The sequence below is a fragment of the Ruditapes philippinarum genome, unplaced genomic scaffold (genome assembly GCF_026571515.1).
Source record: "Ruditapes philippinarum isolate M1 unplaced genomic scaffold, ASM2657151v2 ctg1669_1_1_1_1, whole genome shotgun sequence".
Taxonomy (NCBI): domain Eukaryota; kingdom Metazoa; phylum Mollusca; class Bivalvia; order Venerida; family Veneridae; genus Ruditapes; species Ruditapes philippinarum.
The window spans coordinates 1-23,022 of NW_026856832.1; the positions used below are offsets into that span (position 1 = coordinate 1).

The 23,022-nt window shown below is 31.9% G+C and overlaps 1 protein-coding gene across 1 annotated transcript in view; it reads left to right on the top strand.

The window, feature by feature from the left end:
• The first annotated feature begins 6,843 nt into the window (after positions 1 to 6,843).
• The window catches only part of LOC132747832 (short transient receptor potential channel 7-like), a 218,009-nt gene continuing 201,830 nt past the window's right edge, over positions 6,844 to 23,022 (top strand). The window contains exon 1 of the mRNA XM_060737358.1: positions 6,844 to 6,992. Coding sequence (XP_060593341.1) covers positions 6,965 to 6,992 — 28 coding nt within the window. The 5' untranslated portion in view covers positions 6,844 to 6,964. The remainder of the gene's footprint in view (positions 6,993 to 23,022) is intronic.

The following is a 23,022-nucleotide window of genomic DNA, read 5'->3' on the forward strand; positions in this document are numbered from 1 at the left end:
AATAAGAAGATAAGCAGTGCTTCAAGTTGAATTAAAGGACATTTTAGGTAGATAAATATCCAAAATTACTTACTGAATTGATAATATAAGTTTTTAACAACAAATATACGAAATTAACAAGTTAATGAGACAAAAACATACATGTACAAAATATGGCAGTTTTTGATTTCTTTACAATACACTTTACTAAACGAGTATGGCGTTTCAATACTTAGATTCAGTTTGTAACTTTAATAACAGCTGATTAATGATTTACCGCTTCAGTCGTTAAGTATTCCAGCATCACAATCAAACAGGGTTGTTTTGTTTGTTGTTGTTTTTTTTGTGGGGGGATTATGTACAAAATCATTGAATTTGATTCAATTATTATTACACTTTATTTCCCATTTTCATAGATTTTAACATAATAGAAGAAAAAACATATATATATAAATGTACAATCACAATCATTACAACTTATACAATAATTCAACATAGCAAATATAGGTCATGGTGTAAACATAGGTTAAGCACATAAATTTATATGCATCATAATATAATTTATACATATTTACATTTAATTGTAACAAAAGATGCTGTGATATATATATATATATAATATATATATATATATATATATATATATATATATATATATATATATATATATATATATATATATATATATATATATTTATATATATAATTTATTGTCTAGAATTCCATTTAAAATTAACGAAACGAAAACAAAAACACTAAAAAATGGATTAACATCTAGGTACGCTTATTGTTTGATATGACACAATTTGTGAAATATATTTCAGTTAGTTTCTCTGACAGTAAACTTGTTGCCTACAACAAGTTTTATATAAGCAAACGACTGGAATAAAAAGGATTGGTACTCGTTTGGGTTTATTGCACATGTGTTTAAAAGAAGAGATCCCATCATAGCGTCAAGTTTTAAAGGATTTGAAAGATTATGTATGTCTTGCATAATATTGATATTTACAATGGAATTGAGTTGATCAAAAAAGTGTGATCTTTCATTGTTGTTAGATGGACATTCTTAACATATATGCGTCAATATATCACTTGTTTGAACGTTACATTTTAAACACATCTGGATTTTTAAGTATGATACACTTGCCCATAATTTTGCAATGTACATACACAAAGTCAACTCCTGAGCATTACGTGGCATTTCGTAAATTATAGCAGGTTTAAGGTCCAGATGTAATCTTCTGAAACGAATAAAGTCTTCATCTTCAAAGATATTTTTTCTCCATTCAAAAACTGTAAACGATTTAACAGCTTTTTTAACAATTATTTTCCACATCCATTTAGAAGCAAAACGACCACTTTTGGCATAGTTGTATAGGTAATCTGTTAAATTATATTTTCTTAGAATTCTAAATATATCTGGTATGAATCCTTTCTGAATAGTGAAATTTACATTTATAAACAGCTGTAATCTAAGATCGAAAATTTGTCTTGCCAGTAGATATGTTGGTGTTGTGCATAGTTTTTCGAGAAAAAGTAATTTTCTTTTGTCAATATTTGACTCCATTGATGACCAACCAAGCATACTTAGTGCGATGTCCGTTTTTGTTCTTTGACTGAAATTTTGTATACGTTTGGCGCAGAATCTAACAAACTTTTCTACGATATTTGAATCATTCAATGTCATGCTATTCCATAGTTCACAGCCGTAAAGAGTCGTAGGGAAAACTATTTTTTCAGTCATATTTGCTAGAATCATTGGATTTATTTCAGAGTCTTCATTTCTTAAGTCCAATATTGAAAATAAGGAACCTCGGCCTTTTGAGCACCTAGTTTCGATTGAATTAGTACATTTTAGTGATGGTACAACATCAATACCGACGTGGCGAGCACTATATACACGTTGTAGATTCGTTGATGCTATCCGAATCATCGGTGGTTTATGTGGGTTTCTTTTAAAGCTGCATATCAAAAATTTGCTTTTTTCTCGATTAAAAAGGAACCTCCATTTACATGAGTATGAATATGCAATATTAAGAGATGACTGTAGAGAATTTGCATCCGGGCAAATAAGAGTAATATCGTCTGCCATTGTAGGCGCGGAGCAGTTTAATTTTCCCACAAAACAACCTATTTTATTGTTTTCTAGTTCATTCAGAAGATCATTAATGTAGATTAAGTAGTAAAAACTTGACAACACTCCTCCCTGTCTTGTTCCTTGGTGCAATAAAAACGCATCTGTGACAGTTCCATTCACATATATCATACTCGTCATTCCGCTGTAGCATTTCATTATTATTCGTAGAGTTTTTGATGGTATGCCGATTTGTTTGAGTTTGTAAAATAGTCCATTGTGCCAGACTGTGTCAAAGGCTGACGAAGTGTCTAAAAGACCAACATATGGTTCTGAACCATTTTCGCAATAGTATGACATGATTCAAGAAATTAAAAAGATTAGGATTATATATTTGCAAATACCAACGATAAAGATTTAAATAAAACAGCCTTGTTAAAAGCACGTTATGTCTCTTTCTATTTTAATTCTAAAAAAAAAAAAAATTAAAAACTATTTAAAGTTGCACTGAACGTGCAGTAATGTGTTATGATGGTAGAAAAATGTAAACAATGTAGTATTTTGACTTCCATATAAAATGATAATGCAATATGATTATACCCTTTGCAAAAGTTGAAATTTTGAGAAATAAAATTGATAGAATTTCTGAGGCATAATGGGCCTTTAAAATGTCATAAGATGATTAAAAAAGGGAAACATAATTGTGTATTGCAAAAAATAATTCATTGACATAAAAATTGGATGCTACTTTCAAAATAAAGTTAACGCTATTGAAATGTATTATTTTTTTCAGTTCTAAATGCCTGTCATAAGCCTTTCACTACTTTCTTTAGCTTCTTTTATTTTCGTCCTGTCTTTCAGGTTTCCAACATTATTTTGCTATTTTGGCATTTACTACTTGAAAATTATTAAATTCTCTTTAATTTTCTCCTCATGTGTTTGTTTTCTCGAACATATATTTAAAATCGTTTTTTTTCTTTTATTTTCAAAGATTTTTAATAATTTATTTTTCTAACAAAATTGTTCCACTTCGGTGAAATACACTCTTTTAAACGACATTGTTACACTTTTTCAATGTAAATTGTGTGCTGTTATGGGTCAACTTTTGAAGTCTCCCTCACGAGAGGTAAGGCTGAGTAAACAAAACGAATATCACTTTGCACATTGTGAGTTACTTACCGTAAGTCTACTCCAGCGTTACTTGAGGTGATCTTTCGTGAGTTTGAGTCGAGCTTGAGATTAAGTATCCTTTCTGAATACGGGTCATAGTCATGTTTGTTGATTTAACATTGATGTACGGATGATCTGAAGGCCGAGTTTCTCATCACGGGGGTGGAACCCCATATGAATCTCAAAAATGAGCATCGGTAAAAATGATATGTGAATTTCCGCTGCACCAGATGTGAAGCATAACATCAGATGTGACTGGAATAATAGGCCGATCGCAGGGTAAGTTTTCATCTTTTCAAACATTTATATAAAATTCAATCCTTTTTTTAAGAAAATCGAAATGTGATTCTACCCTCCTGACTCTCCTCTATATTACCCCTTGTTGTTTTGAATTTCTATGCAGTCTTCATCGAGATATTCTTTCCGTCGTGGGTTCTGGTGTGTCCAAAACATGCAATATGAATGAAGAAAATGTCACTAAACGGACTCAAAAAACATAGATTTTACGAAATCTCACTACAGGTCGATGCTAAACATTCAAACAAATCCTGTTTTATATATTTATTGAGATTTGGCTACATACAAGGGAATCGCTGCTCAAAATTGCATTTGAGCTCCAGATGTGCTGAAGAGATTCATATGTGCATAGCATGAAAAATTTGCAACAATCTAGAATTAATTCTATTGTGTATCATTCTGTAATAAATACTATTATCCGAAATAGACACATTTTCACGAGACGAGCTTGAATAACATAGTATCCATATAGAAAGAGATATAAGACATTCTGCATACGAAAGGTTTTTAAAATACGTAGATATGGTGGGAAGGCCTTTTTTGACTTATTGACGTTGTGTGTACTGCAATCTTTCCCTTTTTATGTCACCATGCATTAACTAAATTAATTAATTAATTAATTATTCACTCAATTGCACTGTCTGCTTAATAGGAGAGTAATGTGAAGCGTGTTTGAATTTGTTATGATGCTGTAAGAAAGTTAGTGATAAACTTTTAAAAAAAGATCAAAGAAGATTTGCATATTTATTTTCCACATTAAGAAACGTCCCTGCAGTATATTTACATGGTTCACTTCATGCCCACAGTCGCAATTATGGGTCAATGCCTATCTGAATTTTATGCCTGCTCTGTAATTCTTTGAAGTTTTAAAGAAACTTTAACATATCTTAACCGTATTGAGCGGACATGCGTAGCTCATAATGCACATAGATTGTTTCCTGAAAATGTTCATGTACGCAAAAAGATCACTAAACTTATTCTCCGCTTTATAACTGTTATTTCAGTGGGAACTGTAAATTATAAAAAACTTTCGTAATTCGTTTCTTTTGTTATTTTTCAGGAAAATGGGTCGTTTTCTAGGCACAAAAAAGAAAGGTTTAAAACTTTCAAGAATAAAACGTCACGTGTATCGTGAAAAGAGGAAGTCATCAGCGCTTACATATCCTTTTTTCGCCTTTTAAATTGTCCTCATGTGTCAAAAGATTCCGCGTATCGCAGACTCCAAAGTCCAAGAATTCACCAGTAAGCGCACGTATTACTTTTTCCAATTCAAAGAAAAAACGCTTAATATTCAATTCACAACTATTAAGTCCCATGAAATGTTCTCCACAGAAAGGATTTGCAAAGAAAAATAAAGTCAGTTGCAATGAACAGATAGACATTATGGATGACATGGGTTACATAAAAAGTAACCGAGGTTTCGGGTGGGAAATTTAATTTATGGAGAGAAGCCAATCATAAATTGAAATTTTATGTTTATTAAAATTCTCATTTCTGTTTATCATGCGATAAAACAGTTATAGTATATCGAACTCGATCATTATGTAGAAATATCATGACCTGGGGCGGCATCTCGGGTTTTCCTTACAGACAATGTTCTCGGCCCATATCCTGTAAAGAAAAACCTTCGATGTCGCATCAGGCCATGATATTTACACATAACAGTCTGTCGCTATAACTATAACTTGTGGAAAATTAAAGTTATAGATATCTTTATGAATGTAAACATTATTAAAGAAACATATTATATGACACGATAGGTACTCATAAGAGTACTATCCGCTCTGCGTCACCATTTTCATGTACTCGAGCCTTTTAGTATTTCTAATGTTAGTATAATCTAGTAAGCTCTGTCACTGTGGTAATCAAACACACTAATGTTACAATTAAACTTTCAGCCATAGATGCAAAACCTATATTGTTTCTATACATTGGCTATTCAATGATTATATGGAACAGGTCCGTAGTTTTGTAGATGGTTTTCTACATCACTTATGAATCTCTTCAGCACATCTGGAGCTCAAATGCAATTTTGAGCAGCGATTCCCTTGTATGAAGCCAAATCTCAATAAATATTTAAACCAGGATTTGTTTGAATGTTTAGCATCGACCTGTAGTGAGATTTCGTAAAATCTATGTTTTTTGAGTCCGTTTAGTGACATTTTCTTCATTCATATTGCATGTTTTAGACACACCAGAACCCACGACGGAAAGAATATCTCGATGAAGACTGCATAGAAATTCAAAACAACAAGGGGTAATATAGAGGAGAGTCAGGAGGGTAGAATCACATTTCGATTTTCTTAAAAAAGGATTGAATTTTATATAAATGTTTGAAAAGATGAAAACTTACCCTGCGATCGGCCTATTTTTCCAGTCACATCTGGTGTTATGCTTCACATCTGGTGCAGCGGAAATTCACATATCATTTTTACCGATGCTCATTTTTGAGATTCATATGGGGTTCCACCCCCGTGCTCATGCAAACAGAAATTGTACTTCCGAATTCGCCACAATGAGGTTGCACATTTGTATGTTCATTAAACTCAATTGGTTGTCTGGACACCAAAATAAGATCTGGAGTCGATATCAAACCCAATTTCTGAATGAAATGTAGCTATTTCTATTTTTATGAAATTTATTAAATGTAACTTTAATATAAGCATGTCTATTTGTGATTTAATTTTAGCAAAAATCTTCTCACAAGTATTATAATTGTGTAATACGCACAGTAGTGTGGCTAAAAGTAGCGCTTTGTTTACGTGGATTAAATTATCGGCCGTTACTTATGGTAGAAATTGATTATCGATCGTCGACTGCCTAAGTCGTCCCTATCCTAGAGTCAACATCTTTACTTTATTTTTCAGAAAGTCTAAATAACAAATGTTCATTTAGGCGACCACAATAATCCGAAGCTTTAAGGAAATAGCCGAGCAATTTTATTGTTCATCCGCATAACAAAATTATTTGAATATGTTAGCGGTAATTTGCGGAAATGTGTAATGGATACAGTTTGCTAGGATAAACAACAAATTGTCCGAGGCGAAGCCGAGGATAAATTGTTGTTTGTCCTAGCGGACTGTCTTCTTTACGTCTGTAAGAAGACACTTTCGAAGAAAATACGAGTAACTGTATCCGACTTTGTAAAGAACAGATAAATAAATAAACGCATTTACATGTAATTATAAATAAATGTAACTGAAATTAAATGTATGTTCACGTTGAAAATATAAAACTATAGAAAATATTTGCATAGCCTTAAACAGCTTAGGGCAGTGAAAGGTGTAGCATGGAATTTTCATGCACTTATTTCAATCGGACATAATTCACATTTATTCATGATAAACAATGTTAAAAATGACTGCCTTCATCAGAGAGATCATTGATGTCATTCAACAATGAAACCGTCTCTAAACATGTTTTGCGTCAATAATAAATGGATAAATGGATAACGTTTTGGACCCAAAATTTGGTAAGTTTTCTTATTTGTAAACAAGCTTAGCTTAACACAATGTTCAGATGGATATGGCCGATGATTGTTTTGTGAGTTGGGATGGGACCGTAAATGTCATGTTAATGTTGTTGTTTTTTTATAATGTCAGACGATATACAAAAAATGATAGAGTTTTAGCATCATCCAACGAACTTTTGTAAGTTTCGTCAATGCTAAAATCAACAGTAATTTTGTTTCTGGAAATGGCCATCCAAATGATTTCATTCATTGCTACAACTTTCAGTCAGTTTCTATGGTGTCCTGTTTGAGGCAGTATAATATCCCTGTTACGATTATAAATCTCTTGTTTTCGCTCGACTATTCGAAAAGTAGAAGAGCTATTGTAAATATGAATTTTGACAGAACTATGACCTTTTGAACTTAAAAAAATATACATTATTCAGGCTCTTGTTTTACTATCAAGCACTGAGAACAGTCGAGCGCACTTGCTCATGTTAATAGATAAGTAGCGAGATATAACATTCTCTTTCGAAGAACTTTCACTATAGACACTGGCACTGTAAAAAGGTCAACGTTCAAGCAAAAACATGCGAAAATTAAGGTTAATCAGGATTTTACATTTTGATTCGCACGAGGATTAAAGTATGAGAAAGTATAAGCATGAGACAAATTCAACGTTGAATGGCGCGAAAAGTTTCTTGTGAGAATGTTAAATCTTGCCATTTTATCTATAAAAGTACAGAAAGGCGGGGCAAGACTATAGGAAAGAAATATAACATACCAAGAAGAGTCCTTTAACTGGCCCAAGCAGGACACCATACATTTTAACTGTATTAAACCCACTAGGAAAGTAACGGTTATTTAAAAGGAGAGTCCTTTAACTGGCTCAAGCAGGACACCATACATTTTAACTGTATATAACCCACTAGGAAAGTAACGGTTATTTAAAAGTGTCTTCTTACAGACGTGAGAAGACACTTTTTGAATAGCTCTGCTGGGGGTATAGTTGTATAATAAAGAATTACACAATATTAGAAAATCTCCGACCAATCGGGAACTTTTTTTTTCTTCCCGTGAGAATGTTTGAAAATTAATGCGCCTGTCTTTTGACAATCTTTACGCAGTGATCACCCCTTAATTTTCGGCGTTAGTGTACTTATAAAAGGTAAGTAACCGCTTCGAAGAGTTCGTGACGGACTACATGTGTACTTGCGGATTTTGCAAATAAGCATATCAGGGTCTAAAATTTCGCTACCATTATTTGTTTGGTCTGACGACCCAAACAAATAAAAACTTACCAAGCGTACAATTGTTCTACCCTCAATTTACAGCAGGATAAACATTTTTTTTCAACATCTAGTTTCATATTTATGTACGAAATTTTATCTTTTGATGACATTTATTTTAAAAACTCCCTAACTACAATGCTTTGGATAGTAGCTTTAATGAGGAATTTATATTGTGTTAGATTATTAAATTAATCTTGGGTCATTGTTGCATATTGAACATATAATTCTGTCTGCATATACAGTATAACAGGTTTGACATTTAACTGTATTAAATAAAGACAGCATATGGACATTTTGATATTTCATTTTCACGAAGACTTGGTATAGACGTTTATAGTAACTTCTCGTGTATTTTTTTTCTTCCGAAGGTGTCGTGTAAATAAACTATAATGATAGAGCTTAGCAAGATAAGATTTTATCACTTGTGTTTTATAGTATTATAGGTATAATGAAGTGTGTTAAAAGTGTAAAATAATAAGTGGAAAATGCTGACGTACAAATAAATGATGTATATAGGATATTGAATAAGGCAAAAGTCAATACTGAATTTATTGGACGAGTTGAATGAAATTATATTATGCGAGCCTCTGGCCAGCATTGTTACATAAAACGAGTTTTCCAATGATTTATCGCAAATGTCGTTGCGATGACATAATTTATTTTTGACAACCATTTTTGCAATAAGAACGAGTTTTGCAATAAATTATTTCTATACCAGATTTGATGTAAAGATTATACTCTTAACATTCTAATGTTCGTCTTTTTTATATAAGGATTGACATGCAGTGAGTTTCTTTATTAAATTTGTTTATCACATAAACCGTGGCACAGGAGTGAAATAAAGCCATTTAATAATCAAAGGGCTGCAAGCTCTGTGGTATTGTCTGATCTTTGAATCTAAATCGTACTGTATATCTGTCTGTATTTTCCTGTATAAGTTTATGTTTATGTACTATAATTCATCTTGCAGGGCACCGTGAGGTATCGACTGCGTTTACTATAACAGTTTGAGAAACATATATACGGAATTTTGCATGACTAGAGTTGCATCAAAAATCATTTATGTTCATTTTTTATGACAGCCACTCTTTATCCTTGCATATCGTGGCTACTTCCTTAAAAAAAGACACTTACAAAAATATTTAAAAAAAAATAGATGCCTCGACAGGGATTTGAACCCAAGACCTCTCATTCCCTAAACGAGCGTGTTACCCCTGCACCACGGGATACGAAGAAAGCCTGAATAAAATCAAATAATTATAAATTTAGAATTTCCATTAAGGGTTTGTAAATGAGGTATTTGTAAATAATTTAGCGAAAATCTTTTAGCCAAAACAGTCAGACCACTATACAATCAACATAATGAGCCCCCAGCAGTGCTTTCAGCGCTTTGATTATTAAATGGCTTTATTACACTCCTGCGCCGCAGTTTATGTGATAAATAGAGGATATTGAATGAGTGTAGTTTAATACCAAATTTATTGAACGAGTTGAATAAAATCATATTATGCGAGCCTCTGGCGAGCATAATATTGTTTTATTCAACGAGTTCAATAAATTTAGTATTAAATCTACACGAATATAATATTCTATTTATCACATATATAAAATAAGAATAGTGAACTGTTAAAATGAGTAATTTTTCAATGACGCGCACATAGCGTAACGCTAACACTAACGCGCTTTAACGCTATGTTTCTATGTAACGCAAATGACGTCACGTCAAAGTGTTATTACACTAGTGTAATATCGTTTTTATTAAATGGCTTTATTACACTCCCTCGCCGCGGTTTATGTTATAAAAGAACGATATTACACTAGTGTAATAACACTTTGACGTGACGTCATTTGCGTTATATATTAACATAGCGGTAATTGCGCTAATGTTAGCGTTACACTATAGGCGCGTCATTGCAAAAATACTCTTTCTAACAGTTTACCATTCTTATTTTATATATGTGATAAATAGAATATCATATTCGTGTAGATTCAATACTAAATGTATTTAACTTCTTGTATAAAACAATATTATGCTCGCCAGAGGCTCGCATAATATGACTTTAATCAACTCGTTCAATGAATTTAGTATTAAACTTAAATTCATTGAATATCCTCTTTTTGTGTCGCCTCTACGGAGTAGTGGCGACATATAGGGATCACTTCTCCGTCATCTGTCCATCTGTCCGTCTGTCTGTCCGTCTGTCTGTCACAAAACTTGTCCGGACTACTCCTCATAAACTACTGGTGCAATTTCATCCAAACTTTACAGAATTGATCAGTACCAAGTCTAGTTGTGCATACTGTCAGCATTTTTCGGTTCAATGATTTTTGGCAGAGTTATGGCCCTTTAATAATTTTTAATTTTAAAGTTTGTCCGGACTACTTCTCTTATACCACTAAAGCAATTTCAATGAAACTTTACAGGATTGATCTGTAGCTCAAGTCCTTGCGCATATTGCAAGGGTTTTTCGGTTGAATGATTTTTGGCCGATTTATGGCCCTTTGATAAAAAGGTGTTTTTTTCTGTGTGTTGCCAGATACACAAAAGCTTGTCCGGACTACTCCTCATAAACTACTGGTGCAATTTCATCTAAACTTTACAGGAATGACCAGTACCAAGTCTAGTTGTGCATATTATCAGCATTTTCCGGTTCAATGATTTTTGTCAGAGTTATGGCCCTTTAATAATTTTTATTTTTAAAGTTTATCCGGACTACTTCTCTTATACCACTAAAGCAATTTCAATGAAACTTTACAGGATTGATCTGTAGCTCAAGTCCTTGCGCATTTTGCACGGGTTTTCCGGTTGAATGATTTTTGGCCGAGTTATGGCCCTTTGATAAAAAGGTGTTTTTTCTGTGTGTTGCCAGATAAGCAAAAGCTCGTCCGGACTAACCCTCATAAACTACTGGTGCAATTTTATCCAAACTTTAAAGGAATGATCAGTACCAAGTCTAGTTGTGCACTGTCCGTCTGTCTGTCCGTCTGTCACAAACTTTGTCCCAACATGAAATTGGCCATCATGAGGCGACACATGTGATTACTGATCGCTCTTGTTATTAATTTGTTTAGCACATACCCGTGCCGATTTTGCGACTCCGTTAAAACGGTATTGCACAGCCGTGCATATTATATTGACGTGACGTCATTTGCGCTATACAAACATAGTGTAATGACGCGCTAAATGTTACCGTTACACTATAGGCGCCTCATTAAAAAATGATTCTTTTGCACTTGAAACACTCTTTCTTTTGGGTAAGTGATAAAAAGAATATTATATTCTTGTAATTCCGATACAGAATTTATTGGACTCGTTGAATAAAATAATATTATGCTCGCCAGAGGCTCGCATAATATACCAGTATCAATTCGTTCAATAAATTCAGTATTGAATTTACACTCATTCAATATCCTCTATATATATGATAAACTGTTTAAATCATAATCTTGGGGTCAAATTTTTCCCCGCCCCAGGGAATCATGCCTTTTTCTTATAAAGTAAATTCTTTAAAAGTATTTTACTTAAAAACTTGCAAGGGCTAGATCTAAGAAATTTAGATTGAAACAATGCCTTGTAGACTACTACACTCAATGTTAAAATTATAGTCCTTGTGTCAAAATTGGCCCCACCCCGAGCGTCTTCCTTTTACGAATTCTATTATATTTTCTATATTATGTTTTATTTTATATTCTATATTAATCTTAGACGATCACCAGAATCATTTTTATCTCGACTATACGAAGTATATGGAGAGCTGTCCTACTCGCCCCGGCGTCGGCGTCGGCGTCCGCGTCCAGATTTTAGATTAAAGTTTTGGTGCAGTAAAATATTTTTCACTATAACGTTGTCATTTCTTAAGGTATCAACTTCAAACTTCAAATATATGTTCCTTATCATCAACCACATCATATGTGACAAGGTTCATAACTCTAGCACCAATATTTTCAGATTTATCTCCCCTTGAACTTAGAATTTTCCTTAAAAAATTCTATTTTTTACTGTTACTTCTTTATTTCTTAAGGGATCAACCTCATACTTCAAATATATGTACCTTATCATCATCCCCATCTTATGTGACAAGGTTCATAACTCTAGCACCAATATTTTCAGAGTTATCTCCCCTTGAACTTAGAATTTTCCTCAAAAAGTACTATTTCTTACTGTTTCTTCTTTATTTCTTAAGGGATTAACCTCATACTTCAAATATATTTACGTTATCATCATCCCCATCTTATGTGACAAGGTTCATAACTCTAGCACCAATATTTTCAGATTTATCTCCCTTTGAACTTAGAATTGTCCATAAAAATATTTTTTTTACTGTTACTTATTTATTTCTAAAGGGATCAACTTCATACTTCAAATATATTTACGTTATCATCATCCACATCTTATGTGACAAGGTTCATAACTCTAGCACCAATATTGCAAGAATGATCTCCCCATAAACTTAGATTTTTTTACTAGAAAAATGTTATTTTTTATTATAACTTTTTTATTTTTTAAGGTATCTACCTCAAACTTCAAATACTTATTCCTTATCATCAATTATATTTTATGTGACAATGTTCATAACTCTTGAAGCAATATTTACACATTTATCTCTCTTTGAACTTAGGATTTTCTTTAAGAATTATAATAACTTTTTTACTTTTTAAGGTATCTACTTCAAACTTCAAATATATATTTCTTATCATTACACAAATATTGTTTGACAAGGTCTATTTCTAGAATTATTCCCCTTGATCTTGGAATTTATGTTAACAAATATTATTTTTTTTACTATAACTTAATATATAATTATACATAATTGTTTTTCCTTTCATAGTTTTGTCCTCCTTACTGCGTCCAGTATTTTATTAGTCGAGCTTCGCTGTCTCCTGTGACAGCTCTTGTATAATTTATAGCGTGCGTATCAATAATTATTTTTCAAATTTAATTGTCCTACAATTTCTGTCACGAATTATGTTACAATAAAATTACAAACAAGATGTCCAATTTTTGTACGTTCATCGGCAAACTTTGCATCCATCAGACCGCTATGATGTCAACTTGTATATGTGTATCTATCAGACTATTTTGCTTCTAGTAAAGCAATATAATCATGGCAATGTTTTTATCATAACTACTTAATAAATTGTTTTGAAGGACAATCTGAGTGTTAAGTTTTCTCAAATGAAAGTACATACATCGATAACATCTATTGTACGAAATGTATAGAAAAATAGGTCTAGACTTTCTTTTATATTACTATTAAGCCCACACAACGTTAAACTAGATGAGTATTAATATGTTTGTCATGATAGTAGATTTTGTGCATTCATTTATACTTATTGACATTTGATGTTATATTTGTGTGCAGAACTGATATTGCTTATTAAATATTAATATCTGAATGATTTCCTAGGCTTGTTATCAAATCAACACAAATGTCAAAGTTTGGCTTATTGAATTAGCTAAATTAAACTATTTCTACTACTAGAAGGTTAAGTTTTACATTAGTGATACAGTCATTAAGTCCCAATTATAATGTTAGAAGTTCTCGAAACAGCATTGTGTCCCAGTTATAATGTAATTAGTTCTCTATACGGCATTATGTCCGAGTTATAATGTTATTGGTGTTCTATACGACACGATGCCCCAGTTAAAATGCTTTAAGCTCTTTTTACGGCACTATGTCCAAATTATCATGTAATTAGCTCTCTTTACGGCACTATGTCCCAGTTATAATGTTAATAGTTCTCTACATGACACTATGTCCCAGTTTTAATGTTATTAGTTCTCTAATCGACTCTATGTCCCAGTTATAATGTTATTAGTTCTTTATACGGCTCTATGTCCCAGTTATAATGTTATTAGTTCTGCATACGGCTCTATGTCCAAGTTATAGTGTTATTAGTTCTGTATGTGGCACTATGTCCCAGTCATAATGTTATTAGTTCTGTTTACGGCTCTATGTCCCAGTTATAATGATATTAGGTCTGCATAAGGCACCATGTCTCAGTTATAATGTTATTAGTTCTGTATGTATGGCTCTTTGTCCCAGTTATAATGTTATTAGTTCTTTATACGGCACTATGTCCCAGTTATAATTGTATTAGTTCTGCATACGACACTATGTCCAAGTTATAATGTTATTAGTTCCGCATACGGCTCTATGTCCATGTTATAATGTTATTAGTTCTGTATGCGGCACTATGTCCCTGTTTTAATGTTATTAGTTCTGTATACGGCTCTATGTCCCAGTTATAATGTTATTAGTTCTGAATACGGCTCTCTATGTCCCATTAATAATGTTATTAGTTCCGCATACGGCTCTATGTCCAAGTTATAATGTTATTTATTCTGCATACGGCACTATGTCTAAGTTATAATGTTATTAGTTCTGTATACGGCTCTTTGTCCCAGTTATAATGTTATTAGTTCTGCATACAGCATTATGTCCTAGTTATAATTTTATTAGTTCTGCATACGGCACTATGTCCCATTTATAATGTTATTAGTTCTGCATAAGGCACTATGTTCCAGTTATAATGTTATTAGTTCTGCATACGACACTATGTCCCAGTTATAATGTTAAAGATCTTATTAATGCAGATGGAATGTTCAAGCTTTCTTACATGGTGATGTGATTTGGAAGCGTATATAAAACAGCGTATATAAACACATGTTTATGATATAATTACATGTAATACTCGTACGATAACGGTGAAAAATGAAAATTCTGTTTTGAAGCAAACACTTAGAAATCGCTTCTCTGAAAAAGCGATCGATTCTACTTGTGAAAATTGGAGACTTAGAAGATCAACAAATGACAGAAATTCATCATCTTCAAAACAATCAGACGATGTTTATCATGCAGAACGTCGTCAACAACAACAACAACAACAACAACAACAAACAACAACAACAACAACAACAACCGAGGCTACAACAACAACCTCACATGAGGGCATTCTACGCTAAGATAGCTACTGACACAAACAAGCAACACCAGTCAAAGGAAAACAATACCGAAGATAGAAATACGACTCGAACTGACTCAGATATAACTTCGCTTTTCGCATCACTTTCTGCAAAGAAATCAGAGAACAACAAAAGCTCAACAAACCGAAACGATACATCGATGTCATTGGTTAACGAAACACGACAACAAACTGCCAATAACTCTGGTCGTTTAATACTAGTAATGGTTTCAAAACGACAAAGCAATGATTATTTTTCACCGCCAAATTATACTGCGTGTGACAAGTGTTATGCGCTAAATTATAGGTTCTACTAAATGTGGATTGAATCACAACACAATGTTCCGTTTTATATTTTAATGTTTCTTTCTTAGTGGAATACCACAGATAATATATAACATATACACAGGTTATCCTGATGTTAACAAATTAATATTAAAAACAGTAACAATTATTTCTAGTGGAAAGCCACAATACAATGTTATCACCTGGAAATCCAAAATCTAACTGACCCTAAATTTTCTACATGTATCTTTACAGTAATTCTAAAATTGATTTCGTTTTAACTGACCAATAGAATGTTTAACATTTTTGTGTCTTAAATAACAAAATGACCAATCAGGTTTCAATACAAATAATGTAACATAGCAACACAGAATTTATAACAACAATCATCACCTGGATATTTTATCAGTCATAAGGTTTAACAACATGATAAGTACAGACAGCTTAATTGACCTTATCACCTATATATTATAAAACTTTTAGCACAGTTGATTGGACAAAGAGAAAAGCCGCATTTTAATCTTCCAGTTACATAATTTTAAATTTGACATCTGTTATTGAAACATATACAATTTGTAACTTAACATATTTGAAATTCACAAATTTTGTTTTAAAAATATGACCTTGTAGAAAATGATTATATATACAAATATTTGTGTTTAAAAGAAAATCATCATGCATATTTATTCTTTTTTTTTTTTTTTAAATGAATTTTATCATTTTTCGGCTGCACAACACTTCTCCCTCCTTTAAGACTATTTCACTCCTGTGAAATGAAGCATAAATACTATTTAACAAAAATAAATATCATTAAATCAGAATACTGTTTACATAAGATATTCAGTTACAGAAATATATACTTGAATATAAAGCACCGATTTTGCTGAAAAGCGTAAGTACCATTCACTAGTAATAAATATCCTAATCACTGTCTTATTGTAAACAACACAGTCTTAATGACGTCTATTTCTGTTATATTGTCCCCTCTGTCCTTGTTGTCGTCCATGATGATATTGACCTCTCCATTCATGTGGGAAACCGGTCTCGCATGTACTTGAAAGATCTTGATTTCTGTTTCCTCTTTTTCGACAAAGATATTTAGTTTTGTCTTTCAAATGAGCAATCTCGTCTCTTAAGTTGTGGTTTGCATTTTTAAGGTCATCTATTTGGTCGTTTTTCCTTGATTCTATCATTTCTATTTCATAAGCTTTCTGGTTGTGTTTCAGTCTCAGCTGTTCGTAATCGTCATTAAGTTTCTTAAATTCTAATATAAGTTTGTCCATTATCTCTAGTTTTGAAGAGTCAGTCCTAATTGTTTCCTTTAGCGAGTTGTTTTTTTGTAAAAATGTTTCTTTAAGTTGACTTATTTCTAATTTCTTTTGGGAAACCTCATCCTGTAGTTTTTCATTAAAATCCTTAAGTCTTTGATTTTTAAAAACAAGGGCCATATTTTGTGCTTTTAAACCGGTAATAGTTTTAGTCTTTGAATCAGTCAAAGATTTCAACTTCTGAAATTCTGCTGTTGAAACATTACTTATGGAGTTGTTTGTTTGGTTCTTCTTAAAGTAGGCATCATCTTCATTGTAAAATGGTAATGTATTTTCGGCTGTCTTGCGTCTTATAAAAGTTGTCATACGTTGTTGATCGCGTTGTTTTGATTGGTTTGACTTTTCACTAACTGCTGGACGTAGACAAACTCGTGCAAAATGTCCAATTATTTTACATTTGTTGCATCTTGCCATTTTTGCACAACACTTCTCCTGTCTGTTATTATGATAAAGTCCACATTGTCCACATGATTTTTCACTTCTAAATGGTATTCCATATGTGAAAGCCATTGTCGATTTCTTGGGGAATTTAAATTCGTAGACCCGCTTGCTAAATTGAGAGGTTGGGAAATACCCGGATTTCCGCCACGTGTTATGCGCTAAATTATAGGTTCTACTAAATGTGGATTGAATCACAACACAATGTTCCGTTTTATATTTTAATGTTTCTTTCTTAGTGGAATACCACAGATAATATATAACATATACACAGGTTATCCTGATGTTAACAAATTAATATTAAAAACAGTAACAATTATTTCTAGTAGAAAGCCACAATACAATGTTATCACTTGGAAATCCAAAATCTAACTGACCCTAAATTTTCTACATGTATCTTTACAGTAATTCTAAAATTGATTTCGTTTTAACTGACCAATAGAATGTTTAACATTTTTGTGTCTTAAATAACAAAATGACCAATCAGGTTTCAATACAAATAATGTAACATAGCAACACAGAATTTATAACAACAATCATCACCTGGATATTTTATCAGTCATAAGGTTTAACAACATGATAAGTACAGACAGCTTAATTGACCTTATCACCTATATATTATAAAACTTTTAGCACAGTTGATTGGACAAAGAGAAAAGCCGCATTTTAATCTTCCAGTTACATAATTTTAAATTTGACATCTGTTATTGAAACATATACAATTTGTAACTTAACATATTTGAAATTTCACAAATTTTGTTTTAAAAATATGACCTTTTAGAAAATGATTATATATACAAATATTTGTGTTTAAAAGAAAATCATCATGCATATTTATTCTTTTTTTTTTTTTTTAAATGAATTTTATCATTTTTCGGCTGCACAACACAAGACACAAACTCAAACTAAACGCGCAGCACAAACACAGATTAACCATGCAACATGAACCTATATTCGAAAGTGTCCCACTCAAGGCGGCACCGCGTAGAACTATGTCGGTGGTAAAATAGCTACATCATTTTTCGAACAAGGAAAGGATAATTAATAATCTCAAAAGTAAAAAGTGTTACACTCCAGCCGCTGTAAAGCTTTATTAAATAACAAAACGCGGATCGCTTGCGGCTAACTTACAATCTACAATCTGATTGCCGTGTTGATTGAACATAGAGAGAACTTCTGGTCGCGTAATGTTTAATTGCCGTCGCTGGTACTCCGGAAAGCAAAATGGGAGTCCAAAATTTTGATTTTTATTACCAATAGGTTTCAGCCAAATTTTTGTACACCACGGACGTCAAAGTTGAACCATCAAAGGCCCGTTTTTGTACAGACTTTCGTTGCCGTATCCCTTGTTAACTAATTACGGGCTAAGTTCACAATGATTTAAATGGTCGAAGACAATCTTAGTTTTAGCTATTGTATCTCTCAATTTCGTGTAATGCATTCTATTTCAGTATTTTGATATTTCAAAGTTAATTTAAAGTTCTTTAAACAATGAGAGTGAGCTTTCATTATACACATCTTGTCTCCAGTTACTGATATAAAAAGTCTGTAAGTCTTGTTCTAAATATTGGTGTATAATAACAGATAAAATTCTTTAAGATCTATTTTATATATCGTATAACCTTTGCCATTTTTTTTAAAGATATAGTTTATTCAAAGGCTTTTTTCTTTAAAGCATATAAGATATATAAGGGGTGTCAGTATACTCTTCCGTACTAAAGAAAGAATGCAATCGTTAGCGACTGAACTGTATAATATTCTCTGAATGCGAGTGTTTTAAATGTTTATCATACTATATAGTGGTCACACTTCAATATTTATAACTGGTCTGCATTCAAAACATTAACTCAGCTTAATGTTGATGATGTTTAGATTCAGTACATTAAATGTCTCCTGAAACAGACAACAAGAATATATATTGTTAAGTACCTTTTAATATTGAAACATGTTTAAGTGTTTAGCAAACACAATATCAGGATAATGCTTTATAAATGGATGAAACATGATGATTTGTTAATGTTATCATGTAATGATATCTCACACAGATTAAACATTAATGACATATATTTATCAAGTCAGTCGTGAAATATTTATTTTCATTACCACACGACATGTTTTTATAGAAAAAAAAAACTTGAATATCCTCTATTTAATTTATAAATTGCTTATTATAGGATTCTAAAGTTACGTCCTTATTTTTAATTGTACATATAGGTAAGGTTGGTATATCATAGCAGTATTAAACTAAACAAATTAACTACCAATTCTTCGTCTTCAATTGAGGCGAAATTATATACTGCTTGATATTCAGTGTCTGTTTAACAAGTCTATACTCTCGAGTGTTTTTAAATTATACATGTATACTATGATTCACTTTACTATACACGTATAATATCATTCACTTTAACTATACACGTATGATATCACTCACATTTACTATAACACGTATAATATCATTCACTTTACTATCACGTATAATATCATTCACTTTATATACACGTATAAAATAAATCACTTTTGTATTTCACCGTTTTAAATCATTAAATTTAATGAAAAACTTTTTATTCCTTTTATCTTAAAAATACGCGTATATATCAATTTACTTTAAAATACCCCGTATGAAAATCATTTACCCTTAAAAAACAGTATGAATCAAATTTAACCTTTAAATTTTATACACGTATAAAATCATTACTTTTTCTATACAAATTAAAATATTTATTTACTTGGCTATACACGAAAGATATCAAAATTTAACTTTCATACAAAAATTATAACATATCATTCATTCCATATACACGTTGACATCATTTAGTTTAATATACACGTATAATATCATTCACTTTAATATACACGTCTGCTATCATTCACTTTAATATACACGTATGATGTTATTCATTTTAATATACGCGTATGATATCATTTACTTTAATATACACGTATTATTATCATTTAACTTTAATATACACGTATGGAATAATCATTAACCTTAATATTACACGTATAATATCATTCACTTTACTAATATATGTATAATATCATTCAACTTTACTATACACGTATGAACATCAAATTTAGTTTTAATATACACGTATAATATCATTCACTTTATATAACGTATGATATCATTCACTTTGATATACACGTATGATATCATTTCAGTTAAATTAGAGTCTATTACTTCTAATCCAGTTACCTCTCTGGCGTGGGTTCCGATCCCCGGGAATGCTTTTGTAGTTTAAGTACGCGGAGGAAGGTAGTTCTAGTACTTGGGTATAACTCTCCAGGAAACGATGTTTAGGGGAAACTTACCCGCCTATATGACTGAAAATACTGTTGGAAAAAGGCGGTAAAAATGAAACAAACAAACGAAAAAACAGTTTAAATGTACCAACGTAATGATATCCATTCACTTTAATATAACACGGTATAAAATGATTCACTTTATCTTACATGCATACTATGATTCACTTTACTTTACTTGTATAATATGATACACTTTACTTTACATGTATAATAATTATGATTCACTTTATTATCTAAATAAACACTTACGCTATCTCGCTTCAGCGATGGACATTTTAGTTCTTTACTATTTCTAGCTTTAATTTTCGTAGTATCATTAGGTTGTTATTAGTTTTTTATGTCGTATTCTATTACATTATGCATTGTTAATTAACTGAAACGAGAATCGCATTTTACGATTCATGGTTGTCAAGGTTACATAACAACAACTATGTGATATTGTCTATGTCAGTAGCCGTTCTTGGAGCCAAAATACTCAAAACATTTAAAATGTGATCGATTGATCATTTATAAATCCATTACATGTACATTTCCTTTTACTTTTAAACGTTGGAATGATGGACGTGGGGTGGGGCACAGTGTTTGTGGCATATGCAAGTCAAAATTCAGTTGTAAGAATTGGATTTAAATCTTGTTATCTAAAAAAAAAACCCTTAAAATCTTGCCTTCTTTTAAAGAATATGTAATAAAAAAATAATATAAGCTTAAATATGGATAAATCATAATAAACAGCGGTTTGTAGTTTGTCGTCTTGTGGTTATTTGGCTATAAAAAGGTAAAGGTAATATATATTGACACCACTACTGAAAGGACCAGCCATTTCTGACTTATACCTTTTGCTTGCATATCATGTACCTCCCAAGTCTTACCACTATGCCAGGCGCCAGGCGAATAGAAATCGGTAACCATTCATTTTAAATATCTACCTCGCGGCTCACGAAACGGCCATTCCGGAATGAGTCCCACGAGAAACATTCATCCTTCAATTAACGCTCCCCGTGGGGCTCGAACGTTCGACCTCCCGATCCGAAGGCGGACGCCTTAACCGCTAGGCCAACGGTACCGGTTGGTAAGGTTATATAAAGACAAACAGTAAATTGAAAATTACACAACATAATTTATTTAAACTAAGCACGAAATTTAAATAATTTATGTATGACTTATTTATTTCATGCTTTCCAGTGTTTTATTGTAATATATCAGATGATTATATTCTGATAAACCACTAGTGAAATTTATAAAATATAATTTTCACTGTAGCCGGACTATATCTGAATGCGGATGAACAGATAATCATAACTAGATGGAATAACAGGCAGAAATAAATGCCGTCATACGTAAATTTTGCTTCTTTAGGAAAAGAAAGTCCATGTCATCATACATCATGTTAGAAATTTAACAAAATTAGAGAAATTTAACGGAACTAGATTTCAAAACTGATGATGTGACGTCATGATATTATGACGTCACAAAGGAGATGCGAGACGTTACGCGGCAAAATCAGTAAAAAAATAGCTTAAAATCACTTAAAAAAGCATAAAATAAAAAAGAAAATTTATTTGTTTTACATATAAGATTGAAATATATTTCATTCGTGAACACCAGCTATTATATTTTCACTCGTGGCTACGCCACTCGTGAAAATATTGCATCTGGTGTTCACTCAGTGAAATTATATTTCAATCTTACATGCAAAACAAGCAAATATCCTCTATGTCTCCCTAAAATTATCAATTAGGTACTGTATATTAATCGTGTAAAAAGATGATGACGACAATAAATACCTTTTACAACCACTGTCATTATCACAATCAACATAGAGGTCAATGAAGTTATTTAATCACCATATGGATGCACAATACACTTGAAGCCAAGCGAAAAGTCGAGAATTAACAATTTTTAATACCTATGGTACTACATATAGTAGCAAAATTTAGGGTATATTAGGGCAATTATGGCAAAATCTAGGTCATTATGCAATTTTGGCCGCCTTTCTACTCTGCATTATTTTTCCATAATGAGGAGTGAATGAGCGCACGTGCAGAATGACGCAATCACCTCTCAGTGACTTTCAAGATGGCTTCTGACGTTGAATGAACTGTAGTCACTTGCACACATTTTTTAAAAAAAAGTTTACATGTCATAATTAATCACAATCAGCAAAGCTTAACATTGAAGATTTATGAACTCAAGACAATATATGACCCTCAGAAATTCCAAAAAATGATTTCATATTGACGGTAGGAAAAGGTCGGGTCGTTTTGCATTTAGACCAAGACATCTGTCTCGGAAACCGTTCTTGAAGGCACAAAACTTCGTAAAAACTGGCACTAGATCTAAATGTAATTCTAAACAAAAACAAAAGATCTAAAAAAATGATATATATATATAAATATATATATACTAAATATATGTACAGTGTATATATCATTTTTT